This window comes from Rhodnius prolixus, unplaced genomic scaffold (genome assembly GCF_049639745.1).
Source record: "Rhodnius prolixus isolate KJV_2025 unplaced genomic scaffold, Rpr scaffold_7, whole genome shotgun sequence".
Lineage (NCBI taxonomy): Eukaryota > Metazoa > Arthropoda > Insecta > Hemiptera > Reduviidae > Rhodnius > Rhodnius prolixus.
Window position 1 is genome coordinate 7,527,784 of NW_027411582.1, and position 25,802 is coordinate 7,553,585.

The 25,802-nt window shown below is 32.3% G+C and overlaps 1 protein-coding gene across 8 annotated transcripts in view; it reads left to right on the forward strand.

Moving 5' to 3' along the window:
• The window catches only part of RhoBTB (Rho-related BTB domain containing), an 89,793-nt gene extending 64,581 nt beyond the window's left edge, over positions 1-25,212 (forward strand). For 6 of the 8 annotated variants that reach the window (XM_074113751.1, XM_074113749.1, XM_074113755.1 and 3 more), the window contains 14 exons: positions 3,884-3,987; positions 7,283-7,480; positions 7,902-8,109; positions 9,837-9,982; positions 10,065-10,161; positions 10,563-10,642; positions 12,536-12,674; positions 13,003-13,149; positions 13,484-13,507; positions 14,492-14,605; positions 17,803-17,973; positions 18,994-19,251; positions 19,858-20,006; positions 20,584-25,212. In XM_074113751.1, coding sequence (XP_073969852.1) covers positions 3,884-3,987; positions 7,283-7,480; positions 7,902-8,109; positions 9,837-9,982; positions 10,065-10,161; positions 10,563-10,642; positions 12,536-12,674; positions 13,003-13,149; positions 13,484-13,507; positions 14,492-14,605; positions 17,803-17,973; positions 18,994-19,251; positions 19,858-20,006; positions 20,584-20,764 — 2,016 coding nt within the window. In that variant the 3' untranslated portion in view covers positions 20,765-25,212. The remainder of the gene's footprint in view (positions 1-3,883; positions 3,988-7,282; positions 7,481-7,901; positions 8,110-9,836; positions 9,983-10,064; positions 10,162-10,562; positions 10,643-12,535; positions 12,675-13,002; positions 13,150-13,483; positions 13,508-14,491; positions 14,606-17,802; positions 17,974-18,993; positions 19,252-19,857; positions 20,007-20,583) is intronic. The other 2 variants (XM_074113756.1, XM_074113750.1) reach the window with 1 other exon arrangement.
• Positions 25,213-25,802: the final 590 nt, after the last annotated feature.

Here is a 25,802-nt window from a genome sequence, read left to right on the forward strand (position 1 = left end):
GATGGAAGTTATTCTGACACTTCTTGTTTTTATGGTGATTGCTTTACAAATCCCTTTTTAATTTTCTCTTGGGAGTTTAAAGGGATGTTGTAGATCAGTAATGTTTGTTTTAAGTGTTGTTTTGTTGGCGAAAAAGTGGTTTTAATGAGTCTGAAAATATATATATCTACAACTCAATACTGGAAAATTGCAGGATGCTGCGATTTTTATTTGGATTAGATTTATCCGGTTTTCCTTAATCTAGGGCTATAATGGTCCATGAAGGACCCGAGCCTCAGCCACTACTGCTCTCAGCCACCTATCTCTATCTCTTGCCGACGTTCTCCATCTCTGCTGACCAAAGGCTTCCAAATCTTCCTGCACGTCGGTCAACCATCCAAGTCGAGGCCTACCCCTCGTCCTTTTCCCATCAGGGTGTCCATACAGCGCTATCCTGGGACCTCTCTCGTCTCCTCCATTCTGTGCAAATATCCCAGCCATCGTAGTCTACCAGACTTTATAGTGGCTACTATATCTGGCTCACCGAACTGTTCAACTACTTCTCGATTCGCCTTGATTCTATAGCCATCCTGCGTCCTTACAGGTACGAAAATCCTTCTCAATACTTTCGTTTCCCACCTGCACAAACCTTGTGTTTGTCCGCTTTGGTTAATACCATGCACCGTTGGTAAACGATTGTCCGCTTTATCGTCTGATAAATTCTTATCTTTGTAGCTTTGGACAAGCATTTAATTTTGAAAACTGGCTGCAGCACCTAGTTTTTCCTGGGGGGAAAGTTTTCCAGAATGACTCGGACGATTTTCTTTAAATTTTTCTTATCATTTGCATGTATTAACTTTTATTTTTTACATTTTCATAGAGAAATTATTTTAAAGGCAATTTTGAGAAAAGAATTAGGCCATTTTCCAACGCAGTGAAATGATCGACTACATAACCATAGTAAATAACAGCTTTAATTAATTATTTAACTAAAATACCAAATTTGGAGTTCAAAGTGCTTTTTTTGCTAAATATATTTTTTACATTTTAGTGTTTTTCGAAACTTTTAGTGATGTTTAAGCAGCTAAATCGCTTGCATACTGTTATATGAAAGGTTGTTCCAGAAAATATGATTTGAGTGGTAATGGGGATTGTTGTTGAATCATTTCCTTGAGGATTTTCCTTCTCAGTATTGTGAATGGTTCATTAAACGGATGATATTTGTGGATATCAAATTTCTAACCATAATTATGAGTTTTAAAAATATCATTTCCAAATTTCTGACTGTGGAAATTTAGCTTTTTCAAATTTTCTGTATTTTTCTAGACAATTGCCAAAGTGGTTTAGTTTCAACTTGGGCAAAACCCATGTTAGATCCGTCTTATCGGACCGTATTTGTATACTTTCTCTCAGGAAATTTTGACATTTCCAGCGAGATTCTGGAAGAGCTTTGGCCTCAGTCTTTATTGTACACTGTGTAACGTTTTAGTCAACACTATAATATTGAATTCAATTATTTTTTTTAGTACAAAATTTCTTGTTTCAAATAAATGTAATTTGTAGGAATGATGCAAATTGTTTGTAAGTGAAGGTTAGCCATTACTACCTTCCTTTCCATAAGTGCCACCTACGCTTTTAATTTAATCATGCTGACCTTAAAACAAGGTATCGATAAAAGAAAGTAATGATACCAAATCCATTGTGTAATTCCAGAGCTCATTGCTAGTATTCCTGAGATTGGATCCTAGTCACTGTAGACTTTGCTAATTTCATGAATGAAAATAAAACGTGATTTATCGTTGAATATTGTCCATCGTTTTTTTTTTTGCTGGATTCATTCATTAATCCAAAAGAAAGAAAGACTACCACTGATTGATTTAATTTTGTTTCTGTTCAATAAGACTTGTATGTGACTATGAGAGGCTTAATATTTTTTTAATGAAATTAAATATAAAATTGGTTTACTGTTGAAATTCAAGTTGATAACCTATGTTTGGGCAGGTAGCATTGATTTTCCAAAATGTTATACGGCTTCAAATATTTTTTAAAAATAATTATTTTATATTATATAATCTCTAAAAAGAAAAACAAAAATAACTATTAAGTTTCGCCCATAAATTTTCAAATCTTGTTTAAAAAATATTTGTAGATAAGTTTTTTAAAATTTTGTTTTAATCCAAAGAGATAATTTATTCAAGGTTTACTTCTTGGTATATTATTAACCTTATTCATTTTTGTGAGTTCCTCATTCCATCCTGTTTGCAAAGTTGTTTTATTAATTTCGTTGTTTATTTTTACTTCTTTTTCCAAGCGTAAGCGTAAATGAAGTCGATCAATTACTACCACTCTCAGATGACTTAAAGAAAAAAACAAAAGAAACATCATTTTCAGTACATCTTTTAATTTGATAATCTAATCGATGAATCGGATGTTTTCTTCTTTTATCTTCTTTTGTAGTTATTAAGAAATTCCTTGAAATCGATAACTACTGTGTGAGAGAGGGAGAATCAATTGTACCATCATGTGTGATTATTTATTTAAGGCTGACTCAAATGGTGATGACAATTTTTAATTCGAAATTGTTTTTTCTTAGTACCATTATATGATAGTCTTTATTATTGCTATTCATTTTATTAATTACTGTGAATAGAAATTGCAGAAAAAAAGAAATAAATCTCTTTCATTATTAATATTCTTAATTTTTTAATGTTTATTTGCAAATTGGTTTAAATGTGTGTAACTCAAAAAAATCGAATAACCACTGAAGTTCAAATTTGATATTGATCAAGGTGGCCACAATGTTTTTGGTCCAAATCAATCAACTGCGAGACGACACTCAGTCTTATTTGTAAAGAATATTTTTCTGTTTTGAACTTATGATATCCAAAAGCTAAAATCAGCACAGTAGTGTCACTGGTTAAGGTTGCTGTTAATAGGTTGAACATATTTCTTTTATATTCTATCGTAAATAATACCCTATACCGATCTAACCTATTGTCCATATTGTTTGGTTTTATTGTTAATAGTGTCGTCAAAAGTCAGTAATGTTGACTCATCTTCAATATTATCGTCAATACTTTTTAATATCTTAGCGCTCCCACGTTTACCATCCCTAGCTCATCCCCCCCCTATTTGGAGGGTGGTAGATTCCGCCTCCAAGATGCAAGCAATTTTTTGGGGGTTTTTGTTTTAAGTGCTCTTCTTTTTTTTTTTTCTAAAACTACTTTGATGCAAATTCTCTCTTTAAATCATTATTAAAAATTTGTTTAAACTTAAAGCAGCATAGAAATAGACTAACCAACATTACTTAATTGTTATTCCAGATTGACTAACTCATTTATTCTAATACAAATTATCTTTGTATTTCTTTCAGTTTTTATACAGTTATTCATAATTTTTTTTCCATTGACAGTGATCCTTGAAGAAATCATTTATCAATTTCAAAACTTCGACTACATCTTTTTTGTCATCTGCACGTTTAACTGCCAGTAATCGTGACCTTGGTCCAAGCTGAACGGTTATATTTCTACTATTTGAGTTTTATGAATATCTTATACATCAACTATTTGCAAAAAATTAGCAAATTTCCAGATTTAACTTTTGTGAAAACTTTTAGAACTAATTGATGAAAGAGCTTTGTACAAAGAAAACTTCTTTCTTCTTGCATAGAAGTTTGCATTGATTTGGAACGATTTACGTCATAAATCGATTTTTGCGGCCATAAATAAAAAGTGTTCTAGCAAGATAAACTGTTCTTTCGATAATTATGCACTTCAAAATATATATATATATTATTTGTAAAAATTAAAAGTTGCAACAACTTTTCTAAATTTTGACCTAATCTTTTTTTTTTTCTACTCTTCTATCAATTAATTTAAATATTTGTATTTATTTATATTTTCAGGTATTAGAGAGATCCTGGGAAGTAGTAGATGGCGTCAATGTTTCACTTCGATTGTGGGATACATTCGGAGATCATGAGAAAGATCGAAGATTTGCTTACGGCAGGTTAGTGAACTATTTCAAACATTTCTTGAGAGTAGTACTAACTACGCTGCTCTGTCTCATATTCAGTCTGCCATTGATTACTCAGAAGCAGTTTATTCTAGAATACCCAATTTACCACGTGAATACTGTGCTGGAGTTTATCCCTTAACGATGTTTTTCCTATTTAAATTTCTGATCAGTTTCGTATTTTCATCCATTTTCAGAGTACCTATGTTCATCAGGGACTGGCGAAGTTTTATGTTATTGTACTGTAATAATTTTAGTTAATTTTTGAAGCCCAGTGAGACCCTCCAAAGAGGGTGGAAAAAATTGATTATACGTGTGAGAAATTCACAAAATTATTATTAGTGCTTGTCACGTAGCAATTTTGAATAATTTAATTGTCCACATGTCGAGGTCACCTTTGTTTTTTGTTTGGTTTCTTCCTTCCCCCTCTCCTCCAAAAGCTTCTCTAATCTAATCTCTCATTAAGTATGGAACGAACACCTAACCGCTTAAAATTAATGAATTAGGTCGACCAATTATTTAATTTAAAAGGTGACTTTTGAATTAAAAAAAAAAAAAATGGAAGATTAGAAAACTATTAAAAAGTCATCTTTTAAAAAATAGTCAAAAGAAGCCTTTTAAAATATTACGTAAAAATTATTTTAAGTATAACGTAAGTTTTTGTATTTTGAATTTTTTCAAAAATTATTGTTTAAATAAATTTTGCGTATTATTTATTTATTTATTTGTGTTTTTGATACTTTAATGATTTTGAAACTGAAAATCATTCGGTAATATCGAAACTAAAAAGGCGTCTTATATCCTGTTTGATTGCATAGATGTTTAGCGCTGTGCAGCCAGATGAGATCCATATTACTTCAAAAACTAGTGAGTAAGATCCTGGGACCAGTAAGAAGGGCGATTTACCTACTTACCATAGATTACCTAGGGAATGATATAATAAGCCTTTTGGCTGCGATGCTTTGGGGAACAGGAAACGCCACTTGACTCACTAGTGAGTAAGATCCTGGACCAGCGAGAAAGGGAGGATTTAACCTACTCAGATTACCAAGGGAATGATATAATAAGCCTTTTGGCTGCGATGCTTTGGGAAACAGAAAACGCCACTTGACTCACTAGTGAGTAAGATCCTGGACCAGCGAGAAAGGGAGGATTTACCTACTTAGATTACCTAGGGATGATACAATAAGCCTTTTGGCTGCAATGCTTTGGGAAATAGAAAACGCCACTTGACTCACTAGTGAGTATGATCCTGGACCATGGAGAAAGGGAGGATTTAACCTACTTAGATTACCTAGGGATGATACATTAAGCCTTTTGGCTGCGATGCTTTGGGAAACAGAAAACGCCACTTGACTCACTAGAGAGTAAGATCCAGGACCAGGGAGAAAGGGAGGATTTAACCTACTTAGATTACCTAGGGAAGATACATTAAGCCTTTTGGCTGCGATGCTTTGGGAAACAGAAAACGCCACTTGACTCACTAGAGAGTAAGATCCAGGACCAGTAAGAACGGGAGGACTTGACCTACTTAGATTACCTAGGGGATGGTACAATAAGCCCTTTTGGCTGCGATGCCTTGGGGGACAGGAAACGCCACTTGACTCACTAGTAAGATCCTGGGACCAATAAGAACGGGAGGATTTAACCTACTTAGATTACCTAGGGGATAGTGCAATAAGCCTTTTGGCTGCGATGCCTTGGGGAACTGGAAACGCCACTTGCTCTTACAATGGTAATATAGTTGATATACTGGCAATCTCCGTGTTAATTTTTTGATTATTCTTGGCGTAAAATTCTATTTCCGTATTTCCGTCGACTTACTGAGATTCAAACGTTTAGATATAGGAGTCTTGCATAGATTTTCTGAAAACCCTTTTTCTGACCCTAATTCCTACGTGATGGACCATTCACTACAGAAAATCTGCACCATTTCATCTCATTCACTTATCAGTTACAAGAGAAAGTAAAAAGTTAGTCGAAAGATATTTTTGTTCTTTTCAACATTTTAAAGAATTTATTACTGAGTATTCAGTGTAGATAAGAAGCTTTTATAAATAGTATAAAGTCTTTTTTGTTTGATCAAAACTAAAATAAGATAACTTTTTTTTTTGTTGTTATCTAATTATAAAAATTTAATTCTTTGGATTTGCCGGTATCAGTAAATTTTGGTTTTAATCTATTATATTTAAAAAAATATATATCGTCCTTTATAAATGTCAGAGATTTGTTTTTATTGTAGCTATTGATCGTTTATTATTTGTATTTATTTATTTATTTTTTTATTTTAACTCGTTTACATCGATCATTCGCGTCCGAAGCTTTATCCAGTGTAGTGCTGGCCTCCGCACAGTAATCTTTCTTTAAAGCATCCTTTACTGACCGTCACTGGACAGTAAACTGTGAGAAACTGTCAGAAAGAGAGAAAAAAAGAGGACCAAGGAGCTGGATTCGAACCCTGGGATCTTTGCTATGAATCCAGAGCATTAAACAGAGTTACGATTCCAGAAGACTGATTCTTTAATCAGTTACGAGTATATCAGTTCCAAGGGCATATCACTCTACAGAAATCATTTTTTTCTCCAAACTTTTCCCTAATTTTAGGGCGACGCTACAGCTTTTTGATTTGAACCAGCTACAAGTTGGGTCCTTCACTTTGATTTGCAACCCTTTTTTCTTTTTTTTACAAGAATCTTGATTTCAAATATGATGAACAAAAATCTTATTTAATTTAGAGCAATTGCCAGCTGTCTCAGATAAAATAGTCTATAAAAAAACAAGCAAAATAAAAGGTTTAAAACCGAGTGTTAAAAAAGAGAGAATGTCTGATGATTAGTGAAGAAGGAAATGGAGGACACAAATTTAAGGAAATACTAAAACGAAAAAAAAGATAAAAAGAAATGTTTTGAAATGAAGTATAGTGAAGGAGAAAAAGACATTTTCAAAGATTCTCTGTTCCCTACCTTTGTATTATTCCATCGTGTTTCATTCTGCCAAGTAAAATGTAAAAAAGCGGATTGTTATTTGTTAAAACTTATTTAGGTTGTGATTGCATTTTTTGGGGGGGTTAAAATGTTTTGTGAATTGAACAATAGAAACTCATTTATTTTTCTTTGTTTACATTTCATTGCCTAGTTAGGCCCAGATGTTCTTTTAATCAATTAGTTGTAATGAACGTTATTTATACTTGATTACTTGTGATTGTTCGTCATTGCTATAGTTTGTTAAGATCTTATTGAACTAATACTTGTTTTTTTTATTTTATTTTCCTCCTCAATCTTTATTACAGATCAGATGTGGTATTGCTGTGCTTTTCATTGGCGTCACCAAATTCACTACGTAATTGCAAGGTGATGTGGTATCCAGAGATTAGAAAGTTCTGTCCTCATACGCCTGTGATACTTGTCGGTTGCAAAAATGATCTCAGGTTTATGTACAGAGATGAAGCGTATTTGGATTTTTTCAGAGAAAGGAGTCCATTTTTAAGGTGAATCTTTGTTTTTACTGTGATTAGTTTATTATCGTAAAATTATTATTTTTATTTTTTAAATGAAATAGAACAGTGAGAACTTCAAACGGTAACATTTTTGAGGTAAACTTCACTTCTTTTTTCTTTTTATGAAGATACTCAATTCTTTTAATCTACTTCAAAATTGATCGAGGAATGATATAAAAGGATTATTTCGTACTTCCTTCTAATAAGGGATTTAACGTGATGAAAATCGGCTTGTCCACTTCTATTTCTTTTTTGAAAAAAAACCCTCAATTACAGAAAATAAAGAGAAATCTCACATCAAATCTGAAATCTTAATTGAAAAAGTTTTATAGATTTTAGCATAGATTTGTGTCAATGGAACGTTCACAGATTAAAAAAAAAATACACATTCTTAATTTTGTAATCATTTCAGAGCTATAAGAAAATCGGATTTAGTAATGCCAGATCAGGCTAGAAGTATTGCCCGTGAACTTGGCGTTACATACTACGAGACCAGCGTTCTCACTTACTACGGTGTGAACGAAGTATTTGAAAATGCCATCAGATCTGCACTTATAGCTAGACGACAACAAAGGTTTTGGATGACTAATTTAAAAAAAGTTCAAAGACCGTTGTTACAAGTAAGTATCGTGTAATTATAGTAAAAAAATATTTGTTGAGGGTGTGTATAATTTTAGACTTAGGTGGCTGATTTTTCTTGCTATGGATAACTTTGGCCTGAAAAATCGTTTTAATCGTTCAATCGGCTGACTTAGCAAAACGTTGAAAAAATATTCAATTGAGAACTCTCAGTAGCATCTTCCTCTTAATGTGATTGGCTTTTTTGGAGAACAATTTTAACTTTTAATTTTCTTTTAGAGATATTACCGAGCATTGGTTGAAAAATCGTTTTAATCGTTCAATCGGCTGACTTAGCAAAAAGGTTAAAAAAAATATCCAATTGAGAACTCTCAGTAGCATCTTCCTCTTAATGTGATTGGCTTTTTTGGAGAACAATTTTAACTTTTAATTTTCTTTTAGAGATATTACCGAGCATTGGTTGAAAAATCGTTTTAATCGTTCAATCGGCTGACTTAGCAAAAAGGTTAAAAAAAATATCCAATTGAGAACTCTCAGTAGCATCTTCCTCTTAATGTGATTGGCTTTTTTGGAGAACAATTTTAACTTTTAATTTTCTTTTAGAGATATTACCGAGCATTGGTTGAAAAATCGTTTTAATCGTTCAATCGGCTGACTTAGCAAAAAGGTTAAAAAAAATATCCAATTGAGAACTCTCAGTAGCATCTTCCTCTTAATGTGATTGGCTTTTTTGGAGAACAATTTTAACTTTTAATTTTCTTTTAGAGATATTACCGAGCATTGGTTGAAAAATCGTTTTAATCGTTCAATCGGCTGACTTAGCAAAAAGGTTAAAAAAAATATCCAATTGAGAACTCTCAGTAGCATCTTCCTCTTAATGTGATTGGCTTTTTTGGAGAACAATTTTAACTTTTAATTTTCTTTTAGAGATATTACCGAGCATTGGTTGAAAAATCGTTTTAATCGTTCAATCGGCTGACTTAGCAAAAAGGTTAAAAAAAATATCCAATTGAGAACTCTCAGTAGCATCTTCCTCTTAATGTGATTGGCTTTTTTGGAGAACAATTTTAACTTTTAATTTTCTTTTAGAGATATTACCGAGCATTGGTTGAAAAATCGTTTTAATCGTTCAATCGGCTGACTTAGCAAAAAGGTTAAAAAAAATATCCAATTGAGAACTCTCAGTAGCATCTTCCTCTTAATGTGATTGGCTTTTTTGGAGAACAATTTTAACTTTTAATTTTCTTTTAGAGATATTACCGAGCATTGGTTGAAAAATCGTTTTAATCGTTCAATCGGCTGACTTAGCAAAACGTTAAAAAAATATTCAATTGAGAACTCTCAGTAGTATCTTCCTCTTTAAGTGATTGGCTTTCTTGGAGAACAATTTTAACTTTTAATTTTCTTTTAGAGATATAACCGAGCATTGGTTGAAGAATCGTTTTAATCGTTCAATTGGCCGACTGAGCAAAACGTTAAAAAAATATTCAATTGGGAACTCTCAGTAGCATCTTCCTCTTTAAGTGATTGACTTTCTTGGAGAACAATTTTAACTTTTAACTTTCTTTTAGAGATATTACCGAGCATTAGTCCTAAGATTTATTTCTTATTTTGAACTCTTTGAACTCGGTATCTATAGCTGAATTATGGGCTTAACCTGAAACCATCTTTCTGTAAAATCTATTGGATATGATTGAACAATGTTTCTTTGATTGGTTTATAAACTCTAAAAATTCTAAACTTCTTTTTGTATAATATTTCACAACAGGCACCATATTGTCCTCCAAAACCTGTAGCAAGACCAGTACAAGTTTGTGCATCAACTTTTGATGATTCACTAAGATGGTTACTTAACAATCTACCGCATACAGATGTAGTCTTTGTAGCTGGTTCTGTTTGCTTACCTGCGCACAGGTTTGTCTTGTTATCATTATCACATTATTTGTATTAATTTGGAATTTTAAAAGTTATTTTTACCAAAATCTTTTGTTTTTAGGTTCATGCTTTCATCCGCTTCTCCATCGCTGCAAAGGCTTCTGTGCACAGATTTAACTGGAGAATTAAGCACCAGGAGTGCTAGTGAGTCTAGCATGGTAAATATTCTATTGATTTTATTGAGGTATTTCTTTCTTTTTTTTTTACAAATAACTTAGAAAAAATTGAATCTTAAGTTCTCTTTTTAAGTATTATTCAGTTATTCTAGACCATAAGATATTTTGCATTCTAGAGCGATCAGAAAAATCATCTAAATTCTCATTTTCCAATCAAGTCATGTTCAATTTCTCTTACTTTAACTTTTCTTTAAAAAAAAAAAAATCATTTGAAGTATTACGAATTTTACTTTTTATTAAAAAGGGTAACAAATATTTAAAACTTTTTACTTCTTCAATTTCCTGCCAATTTTAATTAATTAATTTATTTTCAAATTTAAATATGCTCATTTATTTTTTAACAATCTTATTTTGGATTCTTTAATTGTGAATTATCATTGTAGGTATCTTCATTCGGCGAAGCCACATCAGGTGACTTCAACGAAGACACAGAGTTCCTTATTCGTGTTGAAAAACCTTCTAGGTAAACTGTTATTGAGAATTTTTAAAAAAACAAAACCATAAATGAAATTGAATGGAGAAGAAATGCTTCTCCTTTATTTCCCCGCCTAAAATTATTAAATTAATTAATTCAACCTTCTGATTTGTTTTTAAAGTTAAGCTTTAAATTTTAAATGAGGTTTTTAGGAACTTATTCTGAAATAGGGTAAAATTAGATTTATTTTATTCCCTATGTTATACTTTGAATTATGGAATGAAACAATAATAAATAACTCAGTTTTCGTGCTTACTTTTTAAAGTGGTTTATTTAGATATTTATCTTTTACATTACTACAAACAATAAAAATAAATACATTTTTCCATTTTAATTGAAATTTGTTAATTATATTCAAAATATAGCCTCGGGATGGATGGGTTCCTTCCCTTTTTTGGGTTGCTTTCTGTTAGCTGTTGGATTGAATACAAAAAAAAATGCACTCTAGTTTCAACTTTGGTGAAATTACTAAATTTTCGCCCATAAAGAAAGTGTTCTGAAGGAAATCGTAGCTGGATGGAGCTAAAGTTTGGACTGTAGAGTGAAGTTTGTTATTATTTTTGTTCATTAGTTTGGCGGAAGTCGGTTGGTGAAGAGTTTTCTTGCTGGAACGAAACTTCTTTAAGATTCCACAAGGGAAACGAAGTGGCAGATTTATTGGCCCGGGAAGGCTCTGCGGGACAGTTTGTTGGCCCAGAGCCTTGCTTTGGGGTTTCGAAATGTTTTAAGTCTGCGGCCATTAACTGGTGGCTTGCCACCACTTGGCAGAGACAGGCGAAGGACTTCATTAGAGACTATTCGCCGAGGCTGACCTGGAGAATTAATCAGTCAAGGCCGTGGGTCTGTAATGATAATTGTAGGCCTATTAACTGGCCACTGCAGGCTCAGAAAACACATGCATCGCATGGGCCTGGCAGATGATAGCCTTTGTAAGTTCTGTCAGGAAGAAGAGGAAACGGCTTCTGTACATGTTGTGTCAGTGTGAGGGGCTTGTATGGCTAAGGATGTTACTTCTCGGGGAGGAATAACCAAGGCCTGAAAGCTTTACCCAGGAGCTACTCTCCAGAATTAAGAGTCTGATTAAGCGTACAGGTCTGGAGGGTAAACTCTAAAGTCGGGGAGCCACAATAGATCCACAGGGGTCGCGGTGGCGTAGGCCTTGAGGCCGCCCTAATTTAATCTATTCTATTCTATTCTTTAAGATTCATCACCAGATGGTTAACAAATTCTTGCCTCAATTAAATTTCACATTTCTAGAAAACGTAACAACTTTGTAAAAAAGTGTTGCCTCTTGTGTTCCCAGAAAATACTATTTTCTAGCTAAGAATTGACCATCTGTCCGTGGATTTCGCCACAGCAAATCCAAATTGTCTTTCATTATCACATGTAGAAGTGATTGTTAGATGGATTCTTGATTAGAAGTTGGCAAATATCCATTTAGTTGGTGGTGACTGCTTTGCAGCAAGCTTATTCTAGATCTCTTTTTAATAGTATGGTTTAATTTCAGAGATGTCCGTCTTTAAGGCCTTCTTAAACCATGCAGAGTATAGCTGTCAGCAACATTTCTTCATACATTTGACGTGGAACTCAATTCGCATCATACATAGAGTTTGTAGTTGCATCGGGTAATCGAAAGACATGCTCATAGTTATAGAAAGAATCCCAAAATTGAACTTCTAAGGGGGGCATGCTGTGCAATAAAACTCTCTTTTAAGAACAGGTCGATAAGTACGGACGGTTTTACAAGTCCACTTGTCTTCTTCAGTTAAAAGAACTGTACTTTATTTTTTAAATAAAACCATACTTTTCGTAATTTAGTTCAGCTTAATGCTTGTTTTCCAAAATTCGAAAATAATAAAATTCTTTACCCAACTTTTCCAGAGGAGGTGTTTGGGACCAACTGAAAAGGCGTTCTAGTTGTCAAGTATTAACCACAGCTTGTAACAACAGTCCTAGTCAAAGAGTATGCATCAATAGAGAATTGAATCATCCAGCTTTCACTAGTATTAGAGTTCAACAGGTTGGTCTGCTTTAGAATACTTCATTAATATTGTTGATGTTTAAAAATCTCATGTAAATTAGTTAATTACCGTTTGATGTTCGGTTCTTGTTTTACATTGTAGAGTATTTTTTATCTTTTTTTTTTTTTTATGACTGATTCATTAATCCGAAAGGTAGGGAAAGATTATGGATATTATGACTGTAGTAGGCAATAATCTCTCTTTCTTTTGGTGAGCGATACTCGACAATGAATGCTTATTTTTTACCAGTTCGTTAATTAGTTTAACGACTCCGTTACAGTGCAGTCTATTTAGGATTAGATGAATTGAAACTTCTTTCAATTTCAGGTTGAAGATATTAACCAACAAGGAAAGCTGACAACATCGTTACAAACGGTGATCACACTTAGTAAATTAGTGACTGCCCAAGCTATGCAGCAATGTTTACAGTTCCTATACACCGGCACTATCGATTCACGATTCACACAATTACAGGTGATCTAATTTAATTCTTCAAAACCAAAACAATAACATATATTTTCGTCGTTGTTGTTGTTGTTGTTGTTGTTGTTGTTGTTGTTGTTGTTGATTTTTGTTCTTTTTGATTTATTAAGTTTTAAATGAAGAATAGGCTTTTTGAACTGGTTTAAACAGAATACAAAAAATAAATAAATTAACTCTTTTTTACTATCTCTCTCAAAATACAAAAATCTTCCAAAGAAATCTAGTGAACCAATGAAAAACAAAAAAAATTAGACATTTTTTTTTTTGTAGGAGTTTGAACTAGAAATTATCTAGGTAATATAGTAAAGAAACTGCTTTGTTCCAGACCTCCTCAGTTGGACTATTGCTGGTAATAATTAAGTAGCTCTCTTTAATATTTGGCTCCATTAAAACGTTGTGTTCACACTAGTCATTCAGTTTTATTTAGTCATTATTTTTTATTTGTTTGATTTCTATTAATTAATTTTATTTTAATTATTAGATTGGAACGTTTTTTTATTTTAATAATCCGTAAAAAAACGCTTTTAACAAATAATGCATAGCAAAGCATATTATGTTTTTGTTTTTTTTTTTCTTTCTTTGTCGTGTTAAAATTGATAATTACAGTACGATCGCAAGAAGCTAAACATTACAGTCTCATAGTATTGGCCTATTAAAGTTCGTTTTATTTTAAAAACGTTTCGAACTTGACAGTAAGTTCATCTTCAGTCTAAAATTAAAAAAGTATACAAGATAAATGATAGTACAAATACGGATATCTGAAAAAGATTTAAACATTCCATTCAATAATTTTATTTATTACAAACAAAAATTTAATTTACAAATTACAAAAAAAAGATATATTGAGTAAACAAATCTATAAAAATTAAATAATTATTTTCACTTCAACAGGTAGAACTCGTTTTGTACTCGCTTCGGCGGTACATTTACTAGAACTCGTCTCACTAGCCTTGACCAAAGAATGTTAGGTAAAACTTGTCCCTAGCTTATAGTTATGGAATGATGGGTAGATTAACTTGAAGGTATTTTCTTAATTCAATTAGAAGATTTAGCTATCGTGGCCATATAATGGGGTGTTTGTTATCTGAAAGATTTGATAGTGTATTTTAAATTTTTTTGTGTTTAAGATACAGTTTTAGTAAATAAAAACAATAATTTAAGAATTAACTACTTTGAGAACGGTTTCTTAAAAAGGAGAATCTTGTAATTTTTGGAAAATGAGACTGTTATTTTTGGCTTCTTGTGGATCATAACATATTATCAACAGACTACACACTTAACATCATTAGAATTGATTACTGAATTTGTTTTTTTGTTTAAATTTCTATTGTAGGAAGTATGGCAAGCTGCTGAATTTATGGAACTTCCAGAATTATTGGTTTATGTAGCGAACATTCAAGCGCATGCTGAATTTTTAAATCCTGAACTAAAACAACGTTATAAGCAGGTGAAAATTAGATTTTGTTTTTCAGTCTTCTTACAATACAATTAAAAACATAAAAGATAAATTGCGTGATAAAAAAAAAATTAAAGTACAGAGGAATATGTAAGAAACAGATGTACTGTAAATGTAAAAAAGGACGATGTGTAAATCGACAACCTAATCAATTTCCATTAAATAAAACCCAATAATTTTTCTACCTCTTCAAATTGAGAACCTGAATTGATAATCCTATTGACGGTTTCAAAGACTTGTCAGGCTTTAATATTATATATACGAGGTGTGGCTATTAAATAACGAGACTAGTGCTGTAAAACACTTTATTTTAAATTTATACATACGAGGGTCGTTTGAAAAGTCCGTGCAAAAATAAAAACTACTTAATTTTTTGGGGTAAACCTTTTTTATTTTTCAACATAGTCTCCTTTTAGGCTTATACACTTCGTCCAACGCTGCTCTAGTTTGTTGATCCCTTCCGAATAATAGGATTTGTCCAAGTCTGAAAAATAGCCATTCGTTTCTGCAATCACCTCCTCGTTTGAATAAAATCTTTTTCCCGCCAGCCATTTCTTCATATTGGGGAACAAATAGTAGTCCGAGGGAGCCAAGTCTGGAGAATAGGGGGGGATGTGAAACGAGTTGGAACCCTATTTCCATTAATTTTGCGACCACAACTGCTGAGGTGTAAGCTGGTGCGTTGTCGTGATGGAAAAGGACTTTTTTGTGGGCCAATCGTGGCCGTTTTTCTTGCAGCTCGGTTTTCAAACGGTCCAATAACGATGAATAATATGCACCTGTAATAGTTTTACCCTTTTCCAGATAGTCGATGAGGATTATTTCTTGCGAATCCCAAAAGACAGTCGCCATAATCTTTCCGGCCGAAGGAACGGTCTTCGTCCTTTTTTGGCGCAGATTCCCCCTTGGTAACCCATTGTTTAGATTGTTCTTTGGTCTCAGGAGTGTAGTGATGTATCCATGTTTCATCCACAGTGACGAAACGACGCTTAAAGTCCTGCGGATTCTTCTGGAACAGCTGCAAACCGTCCTTGCAACACTTCACACGATTTCGTTTTAGGTCAAGCGTGAGCAATCGCGGCACCCATCTTGCGGATAGCTTTCTCATGTCCAAATGTTGATGCAAAATATTATGTACCCGTTCATTCGAGATGCCCACAGCACTAGCAATCGCACGCACCTTCACTCTTCTGTCATCCATCACCATATCATGGATTTTATCAATGATTTCTGGAGTAGTATCCTCAACAGGGCGTCCAGAACGTTCAGCGTCACTTGTGCCCATATGGCCACTCCGAAAATTTTGAAACCACTTATAAACTGTTCTAATCGAAGGTGCAGAGTCACCATAATGTTTATCAAGCTTCTCTTTAGTCTCCTGAGGCGTTTTGCCTTTCATAAAGTAGTGTTTAATCAACACACGAAATTCTTTTTCGTCCATTTTTTGAATATCACTCGACTTCCTCGATTCAAACGAATACCAAACACAAAGAAATAGACCGTTCTGGCTGAAACTTGGTGTGTGTTCTTCCAAGAGATGCTACTAACTAAACATAACCTCGATACGCGCCAGTGGTGCTATCTCTCTGACTTTGCACGGACTTTTCAAACGACCCTCGTATTTAGTTATTATCACCTTCAATATACACCCCTCCCCTATCCCTAAAACGCTCCATGCGAATTTACCATTGTTCGAAACAGTGCTGGAAGTCTTTTTCAGTGAGCTCCTGCATGACGTGTGCCGCTTTTCCTTTAACAGCTTCAACGGACTGAAATCGTGTTCCTTTTAATGCTGATTTGACTTTGGGGGAACAGATAAAAGTCACATGGGGGCCAGGTCAGGCGAATGAGGCGGATGGCCCAAAAACTGGGATGTTGTACTTGGCTAGAAACGTCGCCTTGACAGACAATGCAGTGTGAGCCGGCGCCGTTTGTCTTGATGGAGAACTCGTGAATTGTTCTTCCACAAATCGGGTCGTTTTTTCCTTACTCTTTCACGAAGTTGAGCAAGCACCTCACGGTAGTAATGTTGATTAATTATAATCGAAATTTTCATCCGTGGAAGGGCGACCTGGGCGGTCATCATCTCCGAAGTCTTCTCGGCCATCTTGGAAACACTTGAACCAGTCAAAAACTTGCGCACGTGATTAACATTCATCGCCATAAATTTCTTTTAATAAAAGATAAGTTTCAGTAGCTGTTTTACGAAGTTACATGTGAAATTTGACGACAATTCGTTGCTCTACTACATGTGTAGTATCATGTTTTCGGCAATACGAAACTAACACCTCTTACATAAACGAAGGTTCCGGTAAGACAGATTTCTCTACAAATACGTGAGACGCTGCAATCGAAAGAGAAGGCTTTACGCTGCACAGCTGTCGGTCTTTAGGATTTGGCACATGCATAGTTCTTCTGTAGCAGCATCAGTCTCGTTAATAGCCACACCTCGTATTGCTTAGATCGCATATAAACGAGCATTTTCAGGAGGGGGAAGCCAAACGTCAAATCTATCCAAGAAATCACGTTCATGATTTTCATCTGTGATGGATTCAATATGACAGTTTTGGTGGAGCGCTTTCTACAAAATTTGTCTTCAGATTGTTAGATACTCACAATAGGTGCATTCATAGCGTGTACGGGATGATCGTTATTGCTTTGTTTATTGTAGAAATGGAGTATGAGTTAGTAATACGTCATGATTCTCACGAAAAATACTTAATTACTTGAACGTTTGCAGCATAATATTGTATCGAATACCCAGGCCAGTTTCGAGAAATTATCGATTAAGTAAAAAAATGAAAGCATTAAGTAAAGGGCATCGTCTCTTTTTAGGAATTTTGTTTTCGTTATTTTAGCAATAGTTTTATATTTTGGGATAGCCCAAACAACCCGCACATTCCAGAATTGCTCTTACGACTAATTTTCTTGGTAAACTATTTTAAGCACAAGTTGTACCACAGCTATGAAATTACAAAATTTAAAGAAACTAGTTTTTTACTCCATGGACCTCGAACGGATATTTCTCATGAAACGGAAAATCGAAAAATTTGAACGTAATAATGGTTTTGAATTTTCAGCTAACTTGATTTATTTATTTTATTTTATTGGTTCATTTTTTGTTTTTAATTTTAGAAGTCTTGCAGCTGTAAAATAAAATTTCAAAACTTTTTTTTAATATCTTTCAGGCAGTACGAGTAAGACTGAGCGATCTATGTCTTAATCAAGGTCTATTTGCGGATGTAATGTTCCAGTTAGACGATGGTTGTCTGCCAGCGCATAAACCTTTATTAATGGCCAGGTGTGATATGATGAGAGCCATGTTCTCGGGTGATTTTCGAGAAGGCTCTGCTAAAGTTGTGAGTATTCTGATGTGAAAGATTCACACAAGTTTTGCTTACTATTTTATTGTATTATTGCCACAAATATTGTTAAACTGATTGTGTCTCTAAATTTCTGAATGGTTACAATAAGTTCTTTCTGCTTGAACTGATTTTGGCAAAATTGCAAAATTCCAGCATTTCATTCCATAATTCGTATGAATTTCTTTGAAAGTACATTGATTAAATTGTACTTTGATTTTACAAAAATAATTGCAATGATTTTAAGTAAAATGATTTACATAAATTGTACAAATTAATTACGATGTGAAGTTTCATAAAAATTGTTAAGAATTGAAGATCGTGAAATAGATTAAAAATTATAATATTAACCTTAAAATTAATCATGTTTGAATTTTGACTGAAATCTTTCATGACGGAAAATGTTTAAACTTATTTGAGCAAACTATGAGCTTATACTTTATTATTGGACATTTCGAATGATAATTATTGCCATTAACCTTCCTAAAACTGCTTCAAAACGACTTCTCTCGACAAACAGACAGACCCGGTGTAGGTGCAGCAGATTGAAGCATCCTTTTTAGGCGCCACGGTAGCCGAGCGGTTAGGGGCGAGACCAGTAAAGCTAATATGTATTGTGGTACTGGGTTTGATACCCAGTCTTAGGCCTTGGATTTTATTTAATAGTTAATAAAAGAAATTTATAGTAAAGTATGCTTGCTAGTTGCCTCCATCCACCACACCTAATTGGAGTTGGACGTTAAGCCCTGCCTAAAAAAAATAGGCGATTACTTTACTTTACTTTCCTTTAAGCATCCTTTCTTAGCCAACTGATCTTCTATATCATTACCTTGTATTCTCATTGGCTAGGACCTATAAGTGGTAACCCATCCTTCACAGATTGGTTCCCTAACAGATTTCTTTGTTTCTTCATTTAATCCTCACAAATCGAGCGTGAGTTATTGATGCAGGATTTTATCTTTAAAATTAAAATTATTCAGTATGTTTTTTCACAAATTCTTTTATTTTATTTTACAGATACTATTTCCTGGTGTAAAATGTGACAGTTTTCGAGTATTATTATGTTATCTATATTCAGACAATGTTGGCCAATTGTCGCCTGCACGTTGTGTAGATCTATTGGAATTAGCAAATAGACTGTGTCTGCCACGATTAATACATCTGGTTGAAAAACGTGTAGTAGAAGAATTAGTTAGAATGTGCGGATCAAATGGTGAGACCAACGTTAGCAACGATGTTGTAGAAACTTGTTTAAAACTGCTTGAACCGTGCAAGGTAACATATATCACTTCTTGGTAGTGAAATATATTAAGAGATATTTAAAAAAGCTTGCATGGATGTACTAACTAGTATGTTGCCCGTACTTTACTATTGAAAGTTTGGGTTTTAAGGTTTTCCTTATCTACGCATTACTTTTTAAATGATAGAAATACACATTCTTCTAATATATTTAATTTAACAATCATTATTTCCAAATTCAAATGAACTAGATATAATTCAGGGTTATTTGCATTTCCCCCTCCCCTCAAAATTAAAATACAACTCGTAACTTAATTTCAATACATTATCTATACAAAAACATTAAAAATATACTAGATTTCATTAATTTATCTCAGTCTTTATTATACTAATATTTTACGATTTAGTAACCCTTTGAATAACACCCATACACATCGTGTAACCTTCTCACTCAGTCAGCAAGTGCAGTGCGAGACGAAAACATCAGTGAAGGTGAATTCTCCAACACGAAACTGATTTATCTATCTCTGATGATGGGTAAAAGAATGAAAAGGATCAGTGATATGGCTATCATCCTTTTAAAATATCTTTTTTTAAATATAATTTTTTTTTTTTTTATTCAACTTCATAATTTCTTTGCAGTTACACAATGCGGACCAATTAGCAGATTGGTGTATGAACCATCTGTGCACCAATTATAATAAATTATGCAAAATGTCACCAAAACTTCTTAGAAGTTTACATCCAGATAATCAAGAATATTTAACTGAACACAGATGGCCTCCAGTGTGGTAAGTTTATGAAAATCTATTTACTTTTCTTTAATGTTTCGGTGAAAAAGAATCGCCAAATGATTGCTTGGCCAGCTTGAGCCTTTGTATCATATTTGATTCAGAACTAGGCTACTTGCATTGTATCCACTCGTATCATTACAAAAGATTAAAGTATGAAAATAGTATCTAGATTAAAAAAAAGCACTTTATCTACAAATGGATACACCAATTTAACAATGTGGGTAGCGTCCAACACTACCACTGTGCCCGCTTCAGGATACTTGTAGCCCATCACTAAACTCTGTAATTATATTAAAATTGATTGCATTTTTCTTCTAGAATGAACAGTTTTTCACTGTCAAGGACCGAGATTGTCTTAGTTTAATGATGGGTAATATATTTGTGCCAGAGTTTACGGGAATTATATCGAAAAATAGTTCTATAAAGACGCCTATGACTTTTAAGAAAAAAGCCGAAGTCGATACCTATTATAACTGACTATTATTATTAGTTATAATTATTAGTTACTACAAATAAAGAAAAAGTTAGGACTAGAAAGAATAGGTTCTAATTTTATTTTCTGTGTCCGATACAGGTATCTGAAGGACTTCGACTATTATGATAAGTGTTGTAGTGAAAGAGAACGAGAAGAACGTATGGTATTCAAACGTGGTTCGGCCAGTTCTGGTTGTCTATGTTTTGGCGGACGTGGTAACAATGCCAGTGGTAATTCAACTGGAGGCTCAGAACCATTGGTTGGTGGAACGCCTGCGTGACCCTGGCTGATACCTTTTTTGGTCGCTCTTACCGCAATCTCCCTGCTGCTGGCCGCGTTAATCGTCGTACTCTTCATATGAAAACAATGGAGTATTATTAACAAAAAATAATTGGCCACAATTTTGTTTTAAAACAGGTTAAAAGACAGGTTTATTATATATTTTTTAGTTTAATATTTTAATTGATTATAATTTAAGAATGACCATTTCAATTTTCATTTCCAATAGCCACAAATTATTTTTTTGGTTGTCTGTTCTTCATTCTTTTCTAAAAAATCTTCTTGTTCTACCAGTATTCCTCCTAAACTCTCGCCCCTCCCAAAAAAAAAAAAAAAAAAAAAAATCCAAAAAAGGTATAAATGTAAAATATAATTCAAGCGGTAATTTTCCTCAGGTGTGCAAGATAAAACAATGTTTTCCCACTTTCCAAATGTTTCGTAAACCGGTTTTTCCGTGTGAAACAAAAAAATTAGGTAATTGAAAAATTTTGTAAATAGCTGTGATTAGAAAATAACATATTTAAAACCTGGTATTTTGTAAATAAATAAAGATATTCTAAAAAAGAATTAATAATTACAAAAAATAAAAAAAAAAATTACCAAAATAAAAAAAATAAAATATTTCTCCACAGCAATAATTATATTAATAAATTTTGCAAAAAAATTAATTTAATAATTTACTTTATAAAAGACGTCGTTTACCCAATTTTCAATATTTATTATTCAAAAATTAATTTAAAAAATAAAATAAATTTTGCACAATTTTGCTCACGTCTTTTTTATATTAAATACTAAAAAAAAAAAAAATCATAAAAATGCATTTAACAAAAAAAAAAAAAAAAATTATATAGATACAATGTTTAAAAAATTCACTTAAACTGTCAATTGTCACAGTGTATTCAATTAAAACAAAACCAAAAATCTTTAAAATAAATTAGATTTTTGTTGAAGCACAGATAATCTGCCCTTCCTATATCAGTTCTCTTAAGTACAAGATAATCTGAACGTATAATTTTTATTGATTTATGGATTCCCTATTGATTTTTATCAGTGGTTATAATAATGGATAAAGTATCGATTGATATTCACCAATATTGTTTTTTGGTTTTTTTTTCATTTAACTAGCAAAATTTTATTTAATCCTTTATATTTATATTTTAGTAGATTAACTAGTAATGCATATTCGTTCCCTTTCGGTGGCATTTTGGGGGAGGAATATTTCTACTTTAGTAGTAAACATCTTTCAAAACTCTTGTTGAGGACAAGCGCTGATGGTTTCTTTTGTAAAAATTTTCTGGTCATTTTAGTTTATACAATTTTCTCTTTTATTTATTTTTTTTTTTTTTGCGTTTATTCGTGCTACAATCAGCGCGTTAGCGCAATAAGTAATAGTGATAACCGAATAACAAACGATAAGTAACGAGAGGAGAAGTTAACCAGTGGTTAACACTCCCAAATATTAGTTGGTTAGTCCCAATCTTTTCACTAGAGAGGAGATCACTGTCTTTTAAGACGTCTTGACGGGTTGTCAAGAAGAGTTCTAGAAGAAAAAATTTGAGCAAGAGGATCTACTTATAAGACATTGCCGGCTGAAGTGTGGTTTTCTGTATGTGTTTTAGCAACTTGGGTGACAAAAAGGAATGTTAAGGGTCAGTGTGTATAGGAGACATAAAATGGAGCGTTTACGATATTTAGAAGTATTTTAGATTGTAGCGATTGAATCCTTTGGAGATTGGAGCGTTTGGTTGAACTCCCACAGCTCTATTCCATACGCCCAGATGGGTTTCAAAATAGAAGTATAAATCCATTCTTTTGTTGTCCAGAGAGAGTTTTGATCTATCATCTAAGAGTCTTTTAAGTAGTCGATACCGTCTGTTTAGTTCTGTTCTTTTAAGTCTAGTGTGGGGGTTCCAATTCTTCTACATATATATTCGTACAATATTTAAAATGTCAATCTTTCGTTAAAATTATGTTTCGAGATACCTATCTTTTAACCAGTTAACTGGTTAAGATGATAAAAACGATAAATCACTCTTGATTCTACTAGAAAACGGAAATTTTTTAAAAATTCCAGCTGAATGGTACTTCCAAATCTAATCCATACAAATTAATACGATTAATTCAATTTTGATTTGATTACAAACAAGAAATTTTAAGCTTACTGTTCATTTACAGTAGTATTATGTCTAAAAATTATTGAGTTAATTTCTATTCTGGCTTAACTCACGAAAAAAGAAATCGTGGCTCCTAGTATCAGTATCTTATTGGAGGTAACCAGGCTACTGCAGTCGGACCTTCCAACTTGACTCCACTAAGTAATACCTCCAAGAGTGGACTCTCTAGTGAAGATACTGAGACCTTGTCCTGTATATTCAGACAAATCTTCCATATGTGTAGAACTATCCTTAACCGTCAGCTGGAGGCGCGCCGCTTAACAGTCTCAATTCTACTTGATGCGTCTTTTTTTTTTAATGTTTTCGATGATGAACATATTTTCCACTCATTTTTATATATATATATACGGATTATCTTGTACTTTATAATATTAAACAGAACAAAATATTAATACAGCCTTTTAGTGCTTGATGAAATGCTAATGTCAATTGATTATAAAATAACTTTAATATTATTATTACTATGTGGACATCAGTTTCTTATTATTTTTAATAAAAAAAATAATTTTAAACATCGACTGTCTACTCGGTTTTCACTAGAGTATAACGTCGGTTTAAAAACAAATATATTATTGAAGAGAACCTAAAAATCAATATTAATTTTAATCCTTTCTTTCCTCATTAAAAATAGTAATAGTTATTTTCGTAAACAAAAAATTAGCGGCAAAAATCTTTTCATAAATTGTTTTGGGAAATAAAATTAATAATATTAATTATATATATATTATAAATATGAAATATATATAATATATTTCTTCACTGTGATACAAAGTCTAACGTATGACATTTTTTATAAAATCTGTGATTCACTGACGTCCAATAAAAAGAAAATTTTTGTTTTTCTTTTTTTTTTTTGAAATGAAAAGTTTTTCCATTGACAGTGGCCAAGGAAAGTCTTTACTTCTCTAAGGCATTGCATATAAAAACAGACATCATAATTTAAGACCTGACAATTCACCATTTTTTTTTTTGTTTTTCTTAAATAATTTTGGAAAAGATAACTTAAATTTCGTATATTTCTTTTTTTGCTTTGTTGTTTTTGCTTCGTTTTTAATCAGCATAAATACGTGATTCTATTCTGATAGCATGTACGAGATGAAAATGAACTCTATATAGAATTATTCGTGATATCTTTTCTTTAAATCTTCAGAGTTTCGCCGAACTTTATGAGATTCCTTCATCAGGTTGATGGAGAGAATTGGATCTTGGCTTTTATGGCTCTAAACGCTAATAACATTTGTAATCGATCTTCAACGGCGTCATTCTCTTCACCCAACTGATGGATGATCACTATTTCTACTCAAATCTTGTAAGTTCGATAAAGTTTCCACCTATAATATTTTTGGATAAATCTCAGATAGATGTCTAATAATCACATCTTCGAAACTTAATTATTTCATCTCTCTGCTTGGCATCTTTTAGTCTGGGCGCACACTTCCTTGCCTCTTCAACGCTTTCATAATTCTTTTTCTTATCCTCCAGAGTTCTAAACTCCCTATTACGAACTTACTCTCCCACTTGTGAATTAAGTGAATGGATAGTAAGGATATAATTAACTTGTAATATTTTACTCTAAACTTAATATCGAAACCAAATCTTTAACAATAGAGTTCATTCACATCTTCATGTATTGGAAAAAGTATAAATTTCCATTAATATAGAATCACATTGCCTCTCATAAATATTAAACATACAAAAAACAAATAAAACAAAATAAATATTGCAAAAATAAATTAATAAATCTATATATTTATACGAATAACTGAGTAAAATTTTATTAAGCACTATTAAAAAAATTGATTTTACAATTTTGTTTTAATTACCTGAAAGAAAAGCTTTTCTTTTTTTTTTTTGCGCACTTAATAGACAATGCCTTTAATTATTTTATAAAAACAGAAAACAAAAGAATCACGTAAAAATTAAACAAAAATGTATTTAACCAAAACAAAAATGGTAGGTAAAATTAAATCATTAAAAAAAAAAAAAAAAAAAATCACCATCTTATTGTACGAATATTAATAAATTATTCATTCTCCATTAAATGTTTTATTACATCTTTAAAAAATAAATAAATTTACAAAATTTTGGGTCATTTCATTGAAATGTTCACCTTTTTGTTGATACAACAAAAAATGAAATCTTGAAATGAAAATTTTGTAATTTTAAATGCAATTACTAGCAAATTTGTTCTTCTGCAAGGGGAGTTAAATTTATAAATATATATATACATATAATATATTCAGTAAATTTATAAATATTATAAAAAAAAAAAAAAGCTTAAAAGTGTAATTAAGTAATTTGGTAGCTTTTATACTAAAATGTTTTAAAGAAAAGATTTTTAGGCCTTTTTTCTATTTAAAAATTAAAAGAAAAAAGAAATTTAAACAAAAAACATATGTCCATAATCTGCACCTTTTTTAATAATGCTATATTTTTTTATGGATATTCGAATAGTTAAGGTAATACAATGAACTTGAATTGATTCCAATTATGCCTCTTTAAAAATTGCCTCCCTCTTATAAGCTGGGTAAAAACAATTACTTGAAAGGCCCTCAATTATAAAATGAAAATTAAAAAAATTAAGCCCCAATTAGAATGAAAATATGATTTTAAAATATTGGTGTGTAACATTTGCACGACTTTTTTTTGACCCAAAAAAATTTCAAATCCATTACACTAAATCTGCTGAGAATCTGTTGGTTGGTACGATTCTCGATTTGAAGACTTATCCGAAAGTCTTAAGTGTTTTAATTTCAGAATATAGATGGCTTTGGTTTTGGATCGGTTTTACTAGGAATTTCATTTTGGGAAACTCTTTTTCTTATTACAGTCCATTAGGATCTTAGCCTTTTGTTTTTTGGCATT